Here is a 16,357-nt window from a genome sequence, read left to right as displayed (position 1 = left end):
AAGCCCACGGCGGCCAGCACCGAAGCAAACCAGAAGCTGGTTAGATTTCCTCCAACCGCCTGAGCGGTCTACATATATCTTAAGAGAACGAACTGGGCAGAGCAAGTTAAGCTTCCTATCTTCCTCAGAAGAAAATGGAGGAGGGTGGAAAGCGTTAAGGTTAACCACCTGCGAGCGGAAAGTTGTGGAAAGAACTTTGGGGACATACCCTGGTCTCGGCCTCAAGGAAACCTTGACCAAGCCAGGAGCAAAGTCCAAGCAAGACTCGCTAACAGAAAGAGCTTGTAAGTCTCCTACCCGCTTTAATGAGGACAAGGCCAACAAAAGAGAAACCTTGAGAGTCAGAATCCGCTCCGGAGCTGACTCCAAGGGCTCAAAGGGGGCCTTCGTCAAACCCTCTAGGACAATAGAAAGGTCCCATGAGGGAACTCTAGGGGAGCGAGCCGGTTTCAGGCGCTTAACCCCACGCATGAAGGCCGAAACTAACCTTAGTTTCCCCAGGGGAATCTCGTCCGATTCCCTATGTGCTGCAATAGCTGCGACATAAACTCTGAGAGTGGTAGCAGCTGCTCCAGAAGCAAACTTCTCCTGCAGGAATTCCAGTACTGAACCAACAGGGCAGTTAACCGGGCTCCTATCATGTGCTAAGCACCATGTCTCAAAAACCTTCCATTTGGAAGAATATAGCCTCCTTGTAGAAGGGGCTCTAGCACTCGCAATGGTCTCCTGAACGTCAGTTGGGAGATCAGAACTTAATGCTAACGGCCTCTGATCGGCCAAACATACAGCTTCCATATGTCTGGGCGAGGATGCCATATCCTGCCCTGCAGTTGGGACAGCAGGTCTTCCCTGACCGGGATCTTCCAGGGGGAAGATTCCAGCAGAGGAATTAGCTCTGAAAACCATGGCTGAGACGGCCAGAACGGAGCTACCAGGAGGAGGCGGACTCCGCTCTCTCTCACTCTGGCCAAGACCGCCTGGATCAGTTTGATGGGCGGGAAGGCATAGAGTTTCTGCGTTGGCCAAGGGTGAGCAAACGCATCTATCCCTAATGGAGCCGGGGGACTCAGGGAGAACCAAAGCGGGCATTGGGACGACTCTTGACATGCAAAGAGGTCCACTTCCGCTTCTCCGAAAACCTCCCATATCAGGGCCACCGTCTGGCGGTTCAACATCCATTCTCCCGATCTGAGTTTCTGCCTCGATAGAAAATCTGCTGCGAGGTTCAGAACCCCTGGGACATGAACTGCTCTCAGAGACAGGAATCTGCTCTGAGACCACAGGAGAAGGTGACGCGCATGCCTGTCTAGGGTGCGCGACCGAGAACCCCCCTGCCGGTTCACATGAGACACCACTGCCATGTTGTCTGTTCTGACAATTACATGGTGTCCTTCCAGAAGAGGGAGAAAATGATGCAGAGCCAGAAAAACGGCTCTTAACTCCAGGCAGTTTATGTGCCAAGAGAGAGTCTCGCCAGTCCAGACCCCACACGCTGGTCTGCCCTCGAAAACCGCTCCCCAGCCGGTGAGAGAGGCATCCGTCGTAATCATTTGACGACGAAATACCGTACCCATGCTGACCCCTTTCCGAAGAAAAAGAGGGTCCCGCCAAACTGACAGGGCTCGAAAGCAACTGCGCGATACCTTCAGTAGACGAAGGGTTGGCCCAGAGGGCCGAACCCCTGAGAGCTTCATCCACCACATGAAGGGTCTCATGTGGAGCAGGCCCAGCGGTAGCACAGAGGAGGCCGCAGCCATTAGGCCCAGCATCCTGCGGCAAGTGCCCACAGACACATGATGGCCTAGCGAAAAACGGGCCAAGCATGTCGTCAGACTGGAAATCCGTGCAGGAGCCAAGCGGGCCTGCATGAGAACGGAATCCATGTTCACCCCCAAGAAAATGGTGCTTTGAGCCGGAGCAAGAACACTCTTCTCCGAGTTCAACCTCAAACCGAGAGACTGGATATGACTCAGGACGATGTCGCTGTGGTGGGTCACTAGTTCCCTGGACTGGGCTAAAATGAGCCAATCGTCCAGGTAATTTAGAATACGGATGCCCTGGAGCCGCAATGGGGCCAGAGCTGCATCCATACACTTCGTGAATGTCCTCGGGGCCAGAGCGAGGCCGAAGGGAAGGACCCTGTACTGGAACGCTCTTTCTCCAAAGGCGAACCTGAGGAACTGCCTGTGTCGCCGTACAACCTGGATGTGAAAGTAAGCATCCTTTAGGTCTACTGTCACGAACCAATCCCCTGGCCGAATCTGAGATATGATAGCTTTCAGCGTCAACATCTTGAATTTCCCTTTGTAAAGGGCGAAGTTCAGTCGGCGGAGGTCCAGGATGGGACGCAAACCGCCGCCCTTCTTCGGGACCAGGAAATAACGGCTGTAAAAGCCCCGTTCGGTTTCTCCTGAAGGAACCTCCTCTATTGCTCCTTTGAGAAGGAGGGATGAAATTTCCTGCTGAAGTACAGAAGCCTGAGTGGCGCTGTCCACTACAGTAGGAAAGACCCCGTTGAAACAGGGGGGATTGCGGCAAAACTGAAGAGTGTAGCCGAACCGAACTGTGCGGAGAACCCAAGACGATACCCCTGGTAAGCGCTCCCATTCTTGAAAGAAATGTGAAAGAGGAAGAGGGATGTTGTAATGCAGACGACATACCTGAGTGAGGGTGCCGTGTTGACGTTCGTGGGGTAGAGAAGTTGACTGTGCAGGAGAGCCCTTGGCGTCCTGGCACGTGATGGGAGGCATCGATGCTGGGGTCATGGTGACCAGGTCTGCCTGCTCCGGAGGAGAACAAAAAGTGCCTCCGAGGATGCGACCGGCAGTTATAGAGAGTGTCGGGGGTGAGGGGAGAAAGCAAAAAGCGTCTCCTTCCTCCCGCGCCGGGCTGAGTAGAGATGGTGAAAAATGGCCTGCACTTCGAGACACTCTGAGTGGCGAAGGTGACAGGGCAAGGAAAGGAGAGCTGGGAGGTGGGCAGAAACGCTTGCGCGGTCTGTCCCAACCTTGAGGAAGCAGAGGAGCTCTCCTTTTTCCGACCGGAGGGTCAGGAACGGCTCTGGGCCGCCGGAGCGGTCGGTTTGTCGGACCGCTTCAACTGGAGGCGCTTGTGAGGCCGTTGACGGGGAAATGGGCGACCGCGGGCTCCCCAAACCTGTGTAGGTGGGGGATGCACCGGTTCGCTCCTCCTGGAAGAGAACTCCGGTCTATAAGAGGGACGTTCTCTGGGTCGAACAGGGGAGGGAGCAGAAGGTTCCCTAACCCTCCTGGGCATGAACTGTCTGAACGCGGCCGATTGGGATTTGGAGGAGCGGAATTTCTCAACCACTGTGTTGACCGCCTCACCAAACAACCCCGTTTGAGAAATGGGGGCGTCCAAGAGGAAAACCTTCTCCTTGTCACGGATCTCCGTGAGATTAAGCCACAAGTGGCGTTCCACCGCAACGGAACCAGCCATAGAGCGACCTATGGCGCGTGCAGTATGTTTGGTGGCTCTTAAGGCTAAATCCGTAGCCTTACGAAGCTCCTTGACCGCTTCGGGGGTCACGCCGTCGCCCTCGTCCATTTCCTTCAGGACGTCCGCTTGGTAGGCCTGAAGAATGGCCATAGTGTGCAGGGTCATGCCTGCCTGCCCAGCCGCCATGTAGGATTTCCCAATGAGAGAGGAAGTAGTCCTACATGCTTTAGAGGGGAGGAGGGGGCGCGACTTCCAGGACGGCGCAGACGACGGAGCAAGATGGTCGGCTAAAGTCTCCTCAATCGCCGGAATGGCGGAATAGCCCTGTTCCACAGAACCTACTAGGTTGGTGAAATCAGCAGCTGCCGCATTAGTGAGGCGCGCAGAGAAAGGCTGCTTCCAGGATCTGGAAATCTCGTGATGCAGATCACTGAAAAATGGCAGCTTTCTCCGTTGAGGCCTAGAATTAGGGCCACTGAGAAGTCTCTCGTCGAGTTTCGACGACTGAGATTCGCGGGGCTCGTCGGGCCAATCAATAGCGAGCTTCTCCGTAGCGCGCGAAAGTACGTCAACGAGCTCCGCGTAGGCCGCAGTAGGCCGCGCTTCCTGGCCGCTCGGCGGGATAACCTCGTCGGTGAGAGGAGGCCCGAAATCCTCGGAGTCGGAAGCCTCGGTAAAAAGTACATCCTCCAGCCCGAAAGAAACCGCGTCGCGTGCTCCCGGGCTGGGGCGCAAATAATCGTGCGAAAATTCGACTGGCATGCCTCGCGCGTGCCGAGGGGAGGGAGGGAGAGAAAGAGCGGGGCTCGTCTGCTCGAACTCCACATCCTCAAGCTCTACATCCGAACCCCAAGTCGCGGATCCTCGAGCGGCCTCGGGAGCGCGACAGGGGGAGACGAATGATTCCCTCTCAAAAACCGCGAGCCGCGATTTGAGGGTTCTGAGCAACAAATTTTCACAGAATTTGCATTTAGACGATCCTATGACTGCCTCGCGCGCATGTGAAAAACCCAAACATTTAACACACTTACTGTGTGGGTCGTCGTCAGCGATGTAACGAGCACATGGCGGAGTACAGCGTCGGTATTCCATGGCAACTTCACCGTAAGGAGAAACAGAGTTCCGCTTGAACAGTCGCAGAAGCGCCGAGAATAATCCAGAAGTCGTATTTTTTGAGCTCAGAAAAATCACGAGCGAAGGGCAAACGTGACCGCTTCGTTCTGAAGGCAGAGAAATCTGAGGAGCAGATGGCGCACGCGAATATGTAATGATGCGACGTAAGAGCGTCGGGGCGGAGCCAGACTGCGCGGGCGCCATCAGCCAATGAATTGGCGTGATTCTATAGGGCTTCAGACAATCGGCACATTCGGAGAATATCCCACTGCGCTATCCGCAGCGTTGAGTGAACCTATGAAAGAGAACGCGTAGAGTCTGTTTAGGGCTGCTGTAGAAACATGTTGGCGCATTTCAGTGTAAGGGGACCCGCCGTGTATGTAGATAGAAATGGCTCATTCTAAGGTACTGTAATAAAAAACATAACGGTTCATTAAGTAAGGTCTTTATACACCACTGAAAACATAGTAATGTATATGATATTGCATTTCTGTCAACAGATCCTCCTAAATATTACACAATACACCTTTAAGTTTCCTGCCACAGAATAAAACATTTTGAAAGATAATTGATAATTGCGACATTTTATCTCGCCATTCTGACTTCTGTTCTCAGAATTATGAGATATAAAGTCGTAATTGCGAGTTATAAAGTCCAATTCTGAGGAAAGAAAGACTGAATTGAATTGAACTGAATTGAGATATAAACTCGCAATTCTGAGATTTTTTTATTTTTTATTTGTGAGATAAAAAGTCGCAATTACCTTTTTATTCTGTGGTGGAAACAAGCTTTCATAGTATACCCTTTAAGTAAATATAAATATAAATAAAATAAAATATAAATTAAAATATAAATACTATAATATTATGTAAAAATTAACAACAGAGCCCAAACTATTAGATTCAATGCTATTTACTTTCAGAAATAATCATCAGCACTGAGTTGTATTCAAACATTTAAATTGCACATTTTTAAGACTGTTTTTATACTTTCTGATGTTATACTTATGTTTCTACACCAATTCGTTGTTAAAAATGATTATTTATCTATCTCTGTATAATGACCATTAAATTTAATGTTTTATTTTAGTTTTAGGTACTTTATTTAACAAAATGTATCCTTTTTTATGTACGTACAAAGGTTTGCCATTGTCATTTATATCAAAATCTCACAAAACCCATCACCAGACCAAGCTCAATCTTTTAAGATTGAACATTGGTCTGGGGAGTCTGCTATGTATTTTCTACTGCACAAGAGGCGTGATCAACGGGCATAGTTCATGACTCTGTACACATTTGAATAGTCCTTCAGCCAATCAGAACGATCCGGGTGACGTACTTTGCAGAGCAAAGCGAAAACGCCAGGCAGGAAATGTGTAACCAAACGTGTTGATCAGCGGTTTGCAAAAGCAGCAATGGAATCGAGCGATTTTTGCAGGTTATGCAACAACAACAAAAAACATGAAAGTTAGTGGTATTTACACCCACTCGAGCGATTTGTTTGCTAAAAAGAAGCCATTGAGCATCGTCGAGAGTTTACAAGGAATTGGACAGAGCCGAAACGGAATTTGATTGGATTAAACCCGACAAACACGCCAAGTGGATAAGCCAGTTTGTGGATTGGTTCCTGCAAATTTGTAAAGGAAGCAGCAGAGATAAATGTACAGGTTTCCAGCCTGAGCTGCAGGGTGAAATCAAATCGCCGGCAGATCAGGCTGGGTTTACCCAGTCTAACAAAACCCTACAGTTCCATCACAAACCTCTAGGGGCTGTGAAACTTTGTTTGGGAAACACTGCGTTAGAATATTTTGATGATTCTAATAAACAGTATTTTCTTAAAGGGGTGGTTGATTATGATTTCACTTTTCTAACTTTAGTTAGTGTGTAATGTTGCTGTTTGAGCATAAACAACATCTGCAAAGTTACGACGCTCAAAGTTCAAAGCAAAGGGAGATATTTGCTTTTAAAGAAATTGCTTTTTAAGGACTACAAAAGACTCCTCCCGGGTTAGTGACATCACTAACCCTAGAATTTACATAAACCCCGCCCCCGGAACACGATTTATAGATGATCAAGACAGAATATGCTAATCAATGACTAGAAGATAACTACACATAAGCTACATAAATTCACCAACTAACCATTCAGAAACGTTGTCTACATGTTGACACTTCTTCCCGAGTCTCTCCATCTTTCTGACTTCGGTTTGAACATAAAAGGCTATAAAAGTTTCTGAGTTTTTCAGTGCATGCCTGTGTGAGGTAAAAGGACACAAGCTCTTGAAGCTCCGCCCCCTGTGCTGGGAGCAGCAGCTCATTTGCATTTAAAGGAACAGACACAAAAACTGTGTGTTTTTGCTCACCCTCAAAAAGTGACTACTTAAACATGCTATATACAAATATCTGTGGGGTATTTTGAGCTAAAACTTCCCTTACACACTCTGGGGACATCAGAGACTTATTTTACATCTAGTGAAAACTGCATTATACAACCCCTTTAATCAGGGCTGTTTCAGGTCCCGTGACAATTTTTTTATAGGTGGACCTTCTACATGCATGCAGTTCAAAACCCATCTTGCTGAATACAGTAAACGTCACAAGGCAAGCTTCCTCCACTGCACATGTATCATTTTACTGTAATTGCAAAGGGCAAGGGTGACTCTTTCCTTCTTCTGCATTCAGCCCATTAGAAATCCAGTCCAATTGAAAATTCTCTCCAGCCCGGTACCACTCTTTCTTATTCTATCAGCCATCATCAAAAATGCATCTGCAAGGCCTTTGTTATTCCCATTATCGCCCCATAAAATGGCATAAAATTGTCTATTACCCTGACCTAATGAGAAAATGTCTGCTTCAGTGGAGAAGAGAAGACATTTATGAAAACGATGGAGCCAGAAATGACGATGAGGAATGATGTCTGGCTAACACGCAACCATTCTTTTGACTCCATCAATCAACATTTATTCAACACCCATAAGGATATAATATACCCTTCTCATGAGGGGACCACCCACTATCATGTCTTCAGTAGATTTGATTAGGCCATGAATACGAAGTAATGCAGAATTGATGGGGCTTGATGCTCATTGAGAGCAAGTAAAACTACAGAGCTGAAGAGATGGAGTGATATCATAATTTCATGTGCATCATTCCCCCTCCAAATCTAATCATCATGCTATCTTTGCTTATGGACAATTTTCCACAGCTGTCCACTTGTGTTGAATGGAAGAAGAAAAAACAGCTTGGACATTCTGCTAAATATCTTCTTTTCTGTTTCATGCAAGAAAAAACTAATCTTTTATAGTTTTGCATTTTTAATATAGCTTTAATGGATAGTTCACCGAAAAATGAAAATTATATCATCATTTACTCACCCTCAAGTTTTTCCTAACTTGTATGAATTTCTTTCTTCTTCTGAGCACAAAAGAAGATATTTTGAAGAATGCTTGTAACCAGACAGTTGACGGTAGCCATTGACTTCCATAGTATTTTTTTCCTACTATGAAAGTCAATGGCTACCGTAATTTATTACTCCAGATGTCAGTGTCACATGATCCTTCAGAAATCATTCTAATATGCTGATTTGGTGCTCAAGAAACATTTCTTAGTATTACCACCATGTTGAAAACAGTTGCCGATTAATATTTTTCTGGAAACCATTTAACTTTTTCTTTTTTCAAGATTTGTTAATGAACAAAGTTAAAAAAGTTTTTTTTTAAAACAGTTTTTTTTTTTATTCTATTGTAACATTACAGATGTTTTGCTGTCATTTTTTATTCATTTAATGCATCCTAGCACAATAAAAATCTTAATTTCTTTAAAAACAAAAATCGTACAGACCTGAAACTTTTGATTGGTAGAGTATCAAACATTAATTTCTCTCTCTTTTTTTGTTTTTGTTATAGCTCTAAATTTAAAATTTTCGCATAGTCTGTGCAATGCAGTGATATTTCCTATTTAATTGGCTCATTTTCTAGTTCATCATGTTCTTGCATGACCTTTATTATAATAACAGTAAACACAGCAACTGAAAAAACAACCCTATCAATTAACTGTAAGCTCTGGCTAATCCCTGCTTAATTACTAATCAAACACATATTTACATTATGTAAAACTGAACTTATTGTACTGCAATTGCCTGTGTGTATAAATGACACTGTCTTTGCCCTGTTGAATATTATTCAGGTGTGTGTTATCATGTGGATTGGCACGTATTCGTCTTACGCGCATATTTCTAGACTACCAGGCAAGTTTAAAATATGTCGCTGTTGATGACCCTTTATTGTGCTCATTTATATTGATTGCACTAGTAAAAACAGGCAGACGACTGACACATGAATGAATCATTGGCTCGAAATTGATCTGTATCATTGGTATCTTGGCTAGAAATGAATTGCTGCATTAGAGTGCAAACACTATTATCATCACTCAGCCTGCGTTCACTCACATGGGCAGTCAATTAATGCTTTGGTTTGCATAGACCATTAATGTTGATAGAGCTCCCGCTGGTCTTTGGCATGCGTGTCAAAAGAGGGTGAATGCAAGGATGACTGGTGCACAGACCCTGCTCTGTTCTCTGAATGACTGGGATCTTGTCAATCACTGATGTGATTTAAAGTGCATTACCCACACCTCTCGGTTTTCACTGGAATCTTACCTCTCTGCCGATGCTGATCATCCTTTCTGTCTAAGCCATTTTCCTGTCCACCCTCTGAGAACATACTGGTAACAAAATAACAATAGATTTCAGAAACTATTTTGGTCTGTGTTTCCATGGAAACGCTCGGGTGTAAGTTGGGATAGGATTAGGAGGATATTGCCAATTAATGTCTGCTTGCAAATATATATTTGCAGACTAAAGAACTACTGTACATAGCTGACTGTTGCTTAGAAGAGATTTCTGTGAATACTTGAAATCTTCTTTGACATTTGACATATTTTGTAGCCAATAATAAGTTTGATTACATGTTATTTCTGTATTTAAATAGACATTTTACTTTATATTGTGTCTGATATATATAAATTATATTTACACACACACACACACACACACACACACACACACACACACACACACACACACACACACACACACACACACACACACACAATACTTACTGCATTATTATAATAGTAACATACTTTTTTATTTTTATTTCAGTATTTTATTATTTTAATACATTTAAATGTCTTACTGTTTGTGTGTGTGGTTTAAGTTGGATTTAAATCATATCCTAAATTTGTAAAAGCACATCTATTCTAAGGGCCCTATTTTAACGATCTAAGCACATGCTCTAAAGCGCACGGCGTAAGTTCACTTAGGGCGTGTCCGAATCCACTTTTGCTTCGGGTTGTCCCTATTCTCATAATGAGTAATGGGTGTGTTTTGGGATTTATGTGCGTTAAACCAATCAGAGTCTCATCTCCCATTCCCTTTAAATGCCAGTTGCGCTCGCGCCATGGTAGATTCGCTATAATTTACATGACGGAATTTGATAGTGGAAAGACCGAATGCGTCTCCAGAGCGCAAACGGAACTGCTCATGCGCAAGGTAAAAGTGCGCAAGCAGATCATCTACGGGACAAGCCGGATTCCACCATATGTTTATGTACACAATAATAATCTTTTACATTGTAATCCTTTTATTTTAAATATTTGCCATGTTTGTGTGCTGCTGTGCATCCCTGTGTGTTTAATAAGCAGAGTGTACGCGCGTTGTGGACCCGCCACATAAAAAAAAATATTTTTGTTGCCTCAAAATAGCAACGCGCCAACAATGCACCAGAACACACCTCATTTTCAGACTAGCACGCCCATGGGTGCACAAATGGCCGCAAATGCATTTGCTATTTAAACAACGTGGTGCAGGACGTGAAAATTATAACTGCGTCAGGCTGAAACTAGCAAAAAACACTTTGCGCCGGGTGTAAGATAGGGCCCATAAAGTGTAAAATTATTGATGAAACATGAATTTTGTGTGAAAATATTTGCAAAGAGCTTTTATCCAAATATATGTGCATACATACAGTTAATAATTTAAATGATTGATTTCAGCTGTCAGTCAGAATCATGTTTTTAACAGTGCTGCAGGTTTTACTTTGCTAATAGAAATGTGATAGATAGGTGTCACGGGTAGGTCTGGCAACTCACCATTGTCAGGGCTCAATCTGAGGGGCGGGATAAACGGCTGTCTTTCAAATTTGCTCTGCATGCAATAGGACAGCGCTACAACCAACCAGAGCGTTTTCCCAACAGCGGAGCTAGTTTATAGATTAAACTTTTGCCGTATCTGGCCGGCAAAACTACGAACACATCTTCCTGTTTTAAGAATGACTTAAGTGCCGTTCTTTGTTCTTTTCTCAAAGAAAAGCTTAACTCCAAGTCCTCCAGAGTCACGGACAAAGCCGATTCGAAAGACCGCTGTTCGCCAGCAGCAGCTCTTTGTTTTCAAGTAGCAGGGAATTCACGCGGAACCGTCACAACTCTGTCGTCATTATGTGAAGCCCGCCCACCGACTCTATACACGATGTGATTGGCCTGACTAGAGTTTGGTTTTTCCCGCTCGAAAGTCAACGGAGAGTTGCTAAACTACCCTGGCTGCAACAGTCTGACATAAAGTCACATTTGCCATTTCAAAACACTGCCATTCAAAATGACACTACATGAGCTAATTGGCCAATACATGTGCCACCTGGCCAAACACCTCAATGGTTAATTGTTAACACTTCAATCTTTTTCAGTTTACTGTTTTTTTGTGAGCATATTTTTGTTCAGTCCAATGTAAATATATCTGATGTGCATATGTTGCACTGACTTGTTTGGTGAAAAAATAAAAAAATAAATATATTAGGTATTTTGCTGTTTGGGTGTGTGGTTTTGTGAATTGTTTTAAGTATTTTGAATAAACCAGCCTAGTTTGCAAAATTGTGTGTTAGCAATTGGAAAAAACTGTAATCCAAATAGATCACAGGAGAACTCAAGGAAACAGACAAAACACATCTTAACATTGACGACACTGACTATGAGGAAGACAGGACTTAAATACACAGAGCTAATTAATAGGCAACAGGTGAATGGGATATACAGTCAAGGGAACAAACTGGCACACGCTAGGAAACTGGGTCACACAGGCAAACAGGCACTGAACTTAAAAAAACACTGAAGCATATCAAACCCCTGACATAAAGTATATTACTGTGATTTAATACAAATTGCACCTAATCTCTATTTCACCCACAAGCATTGATATGAAGCTCTCCTCGAGCAGCAATTCACCACCCCCATTTCTCTTCACTTTTAGATACTCTCTCACTTCAGTCTAGCCTTTGATTTTTATATATAGCAGCTTTCTAAAGTTCCCTGTAGTTTATTCTCTCCCCTCTCTGATTTGCAGCTCTTCTGTACGCCACTATCTTTGGAAACGTGACCACCATCTTTCAGCAGATGTACACGAACACCAATCGCTACCATGAGATGCTGAACAATGTTAGAGACTTCCTGAAGCTCTATCAGGTGCCTAAAGGACTGAGTGAGAGAGTTATGGACTACATTGTGTCCACATGGGCCATGACCAAAGGCATAGACACAGAGAAGGTGAGTAAACCTGTTCCTCTTTCTGATGCACTTAACATGTCCTCTGTGCAGAGATCTAAATGAAGGGTACAAAGTGTAGAAAACCCCTCTTGAGGGAAATGTGGTATTTTCGCTTATTTAATTGTTTTGAATATTGATGGAGAAATATAATTTACGTAAAAAGTAACGGAAAGTTTGGATATTTTAGTTTTGATTGAAAATCATGTAAATATCAAATTTTGAGGAGCAATTTCACCCCACACTAAAAATGTCATCATCATTTTTTTTATTGTGTCTTTTCTTTGTGGGTTTTTTTTTAAATGTAACTGTCTGAATAATTTATGAATTATTTAGGCTATATAGATTTAATTCAATCATGACTGATTCCACCAGTTCTTGTTGACTGGGAAAGACACATTTTAAAAATACCAACACTTTTTATTTATTTAGTTCAGTGGGCTAAGGATTGAGTTTTTATAATGGAAGGCATTGTTTAATTATTTTCTCCTTATTCTTTATAGTGGTAACATAAATAATGGCTCACGAGAAATCTCTATCCTCTCTTTCTGAATTTAATTTAATTATGGACCCCAAATCAGGATATTTGGATGTAGGCAGTGATCCCAAATGCTAAACTAAAGAGAAATAATTTACGTTCTTTTTTATGATGGATGCTATCATTCTGTCAGAAAAGTTAAACAAAAAATAGTGGAGGTGGAGAAAAGAAGAACATATTTTTGTCCAATAAGACCCCTTTTTTATTCCATTCTAGAAGAGGAATGGGAAATTGCATTATATCCCAGGAGACATCAACCCTCAGGGAACATGGCAGATCTATTCAACCCCTGGTTTAAATTTAGACTTATAAAAGATTCTCATAACTGGTTTTCATGCAGCGTGGGGTGAGAAATACTGAGAAATTTATTGACATATGACAATGGGCAAATTTGAACATAGAATAGGCCTGACCAGAAAGATCCTGTATAGGTGACTGAGGCACAAAGTATAATTGGTTTCTGCAAAGTTTTAATTGCATTCTGGTGAAGTGAAGTGTATTAGATATTTTCCATGCACTGAACCTGCATGCATGTGCTTCTGCCCATAATGGAAACATTAGCTTATGAAGCGTCCAGTACATGGCAAATTTGTTATGGCCACTTAATGATGTAATATTAATGCTGTAACCCCACACGCGCTGACACACATACTGTACATACCTACACACACAGCATTTCTGGTCAGTGCATTCAAATTATATTTTTTAAATTATCCTACACTTCTGCAATGTCTCAATCTTATACAGATGTCAAAAAAAAAAATATATATATATATATATATATATATTATTTTTTATTTTATTTTATTTTTTGGAATCCTTATTATTGGTCCTGTCAGTTATTTTAGACAGTGTAATCCACTCGAATATATACTTTATATGGAATGTATGAAGATAAACAGTTATAGATGTAAATTTACAGATAATAAGAAGGTATTTGTCTTAGTATTCTCCCTAAAGGGTTACAATCAAATTTTGTGATTTTTGCTGTTGCGAAAATCTAAATTAGACACTTAATATCACTAATGAGTGACTGTATTTGGTATTTTATTGGAATCAATACACAGTATGTAGTACGTTTGAAAGAATGTGTCATTAAGACAAGGTTTCCTTGCTTTACTCGTTAGGTTCTGTCCATCTGCCCTAAGGACATGCGTGCAGACATCTGTGTGCACCTGAACCGCCAGGTTTTCAACGAGCACCCTGCCTTCCGGCTGGCCAGTGACGGCTGTCTGCGCTCTTTGGCGGTAGAGTTCCAGACCACACACTGCGCTCCAGGAGATCTCATCTTCCACGCAGGGGAGAGTGTGGACACTCTTTGCTTCGTGGTGTCTGGATCGCTGGAAGTTATTCAGGATGATGAGGTTATTGCCATTTTAGGTAAGCTAAATTATTCTATCCACTCTGGAAATAAATTAAAAAAATTCAAGGGAGACATCAGGGGTTAGTTGTTACTTTGGGTAGTTGTCACAAGGGCTTACACATAACTTTTTTTGGTCTGGTTCTCAAGGGAGCACCTGGAGATGCTGCTTGGTACACTTTATGCGGCAGACTTATCCTACAAGCTGTCATCATCACTTTCTTCCTGACTGCTCTCTTCACTATCTTCTTTTCTCTCAAACATGGTAGATGATGATGATGATGTTTTATTTTATTTTAATTTATTAACATTAATGACACAGACAACTGCAGGAATATAAGGCTGCTCTCAAGACTGAATGCATGGACCGAATATACTGACACACATCTGGTTTCTTTCTCAACTGTTCACTTATAACATAACTGAGAGAATAATTACTGATATGGGTATTTTGACATATTTTTTTTGTGTATGTGTCCGTTCAAGCGCAAGTAAATGCAAAAGAAGAATCAATTTGGTGTTCGAGAGCTGTCTGAAACGCACCTCTCTCTCTCTCTCTCTCTCTCTCTCTCTCTCTCTCTCTCTCTCTCTCTCTCTCTCTCGGCAAGACTAAACATGTCCAAATGATAAATTTTTTCTCTATGATGATTAAACTTAGCAGTTAATCTACGAATCACATGCGTGCCGAACCGTGGGGTCTAGTCAGTACACATCACGGATCAACTGCGATCCATTGCACCCAATAATTATTGAACACACTAATCATCATGATTGCTATGCTATCTTACCAGAAATGGAGAAAAATCCTTCTCCAGGAAGTACTGTAAATGTTTCCCTGTCCCCAAAAATGTTGGTAGATATAAAAAAATATGATAAAAGATCAAATCTTCCTTTGTATTCAAGAAAAACAAAGGTTCTTCTATAGCATCACCACGAAAACACCCTTTTGGAACTTTTTATTTTGAAGAAAGTACGTTGGTCGGTAAAATGTAGTTGTCGCGTTTAGTTAGTATTCATTTCATTTTCAAGGACTTTTAGTTTCCTTTGTTCTAATTTTCCCGCCATTATCAGTTGTCATGAATACTCTTTTAACAAGCACACCTGTTTGTAATGAAGATCGTCACATTGCGAATTTAAGTTTCTCTGTATCTCACGGTCATTAGGAGCGTTTATGCCATGTCACAGTTATCGCAATCACGTGATTTCAACTTGTAAAAAGCGTTCACGTCCTCGTAGAGCTCGTTATTACAGCTTGTAAGATGGGAATTGTCTGGAAGCTCCTACTTGTACCATGTGACTGCTGTACCACCTGACTGCTGCAGATTAATTTAGACATTATAATAATAATAATTAATTCATTACATTTATATAGCGCTTTTCTCGGCACTCAAAGCGCTTTACATAGAAGGGGGGAATCTCCTCAACCACCACCAATGTGCAGCATCCACTTGGACATTGATAGTGGTCTCATAGAACCTTATAATTCCCAGTCTGAGGACGTGAATAGCACTGAACATGACGTCATGTGTTGTCATCTTGAGACTACGGTAATTACGACATGGCAAGGAATGCAGCAATTGTCGAGTATTGTTTGTGCATGGCACACTGTTTCGTTTGTGTTAGTTATTATTCCATTGCCTAAGTTTTCTTCATGTTAATATGTCTGATACTTTTTTTATACTACCTTTTAGATTTTTTTTTTACTTCACATTTTGATAACAAGGCTGCAATAAGCACTGTTATTTTTGTATTATCTACTATATACTATTATAGTATACTTTGATATCATAATATCATAAATAATATAAGTATATATAGTTTATGATACTTTTCATTTTTATTAGTAAGTGACAACATACCCCTCTGTAGTCACAGAAGATCAGCTGTGTTTTTTGGCCACTAACGGTGGAAATGTTCAATAGCATTTAATAGCTATTGACAATTTTGTTTAATAGCAATGGCCAAGACTTCAAGATAAGTCCCTGTACAAAAATTAAGACACTCTAAGAAATATTCTTTGGCGTAAAACAGGCTGACAGTATCCAGTATATTCTGTTTTTAAGCAGGTTGGATATTCTTGAATAAAAACAGAATCCTGTTTTATTTCAATATATGCTTTGAAATAATTCCTGCACAACATCTCCGAGCATTCTCATTAAACTCAAGAAAGGCCGATGCTGCACAAATAGGCGGTTTGTAGTACTGTAATACTTCAGAGCTCTGCAGGTTTTCCCTAGGGCACATACCAAGGCTCCAAAAACCAAATCAAATCAAGCTTCAGATAAGTGCAGAAAAATAA

At 42.3% G+C, this 16,357-nt stretch overlaps 1 protein-coding gene across 1 annotated transcript in view; it reads left to right on the top strand.

Moving 5' to 3' along the window:
- kcnh5a (potassium voltage-gated channel, subfamily H (eag-related), member 5a) overlaps positions 1-16,357 on the top strand; it is a 97,917-nt gene that overhangs the window by 57,636 nt on the left and 23,924 nt on the right. Inside the window, exons 9-10 of the mRNA XM_082146781.1 lie at positions 11,964-12,163; positions 13,826-14,078. Of these exons, the coding sequence (XP_082002907.1) occupies positions 11,964-12,163; positions 13,826-14,078 (453 nt within the window). The remainder of the gene's footprint in view (positions 1-11,963; positions 12,164-13,825; positions 14,079-16,357) is intronic.

This window comes from Leuciscus leuciscus (genome assembly GCF_965113295.1).
Source record: "Leuciscus leuciscus genome assembly, chromosome: 19".
NCBI classification, from domain to species: Eukaryota; Metazoa; Chordata; class Actinopteri; order Cypriniformes; family Leuciscidae; genus Leuciscus; species Leuciscus leuciscus.
This window is presented reverse-complemented; position numbering and strand designations above follow the sequence as displayed.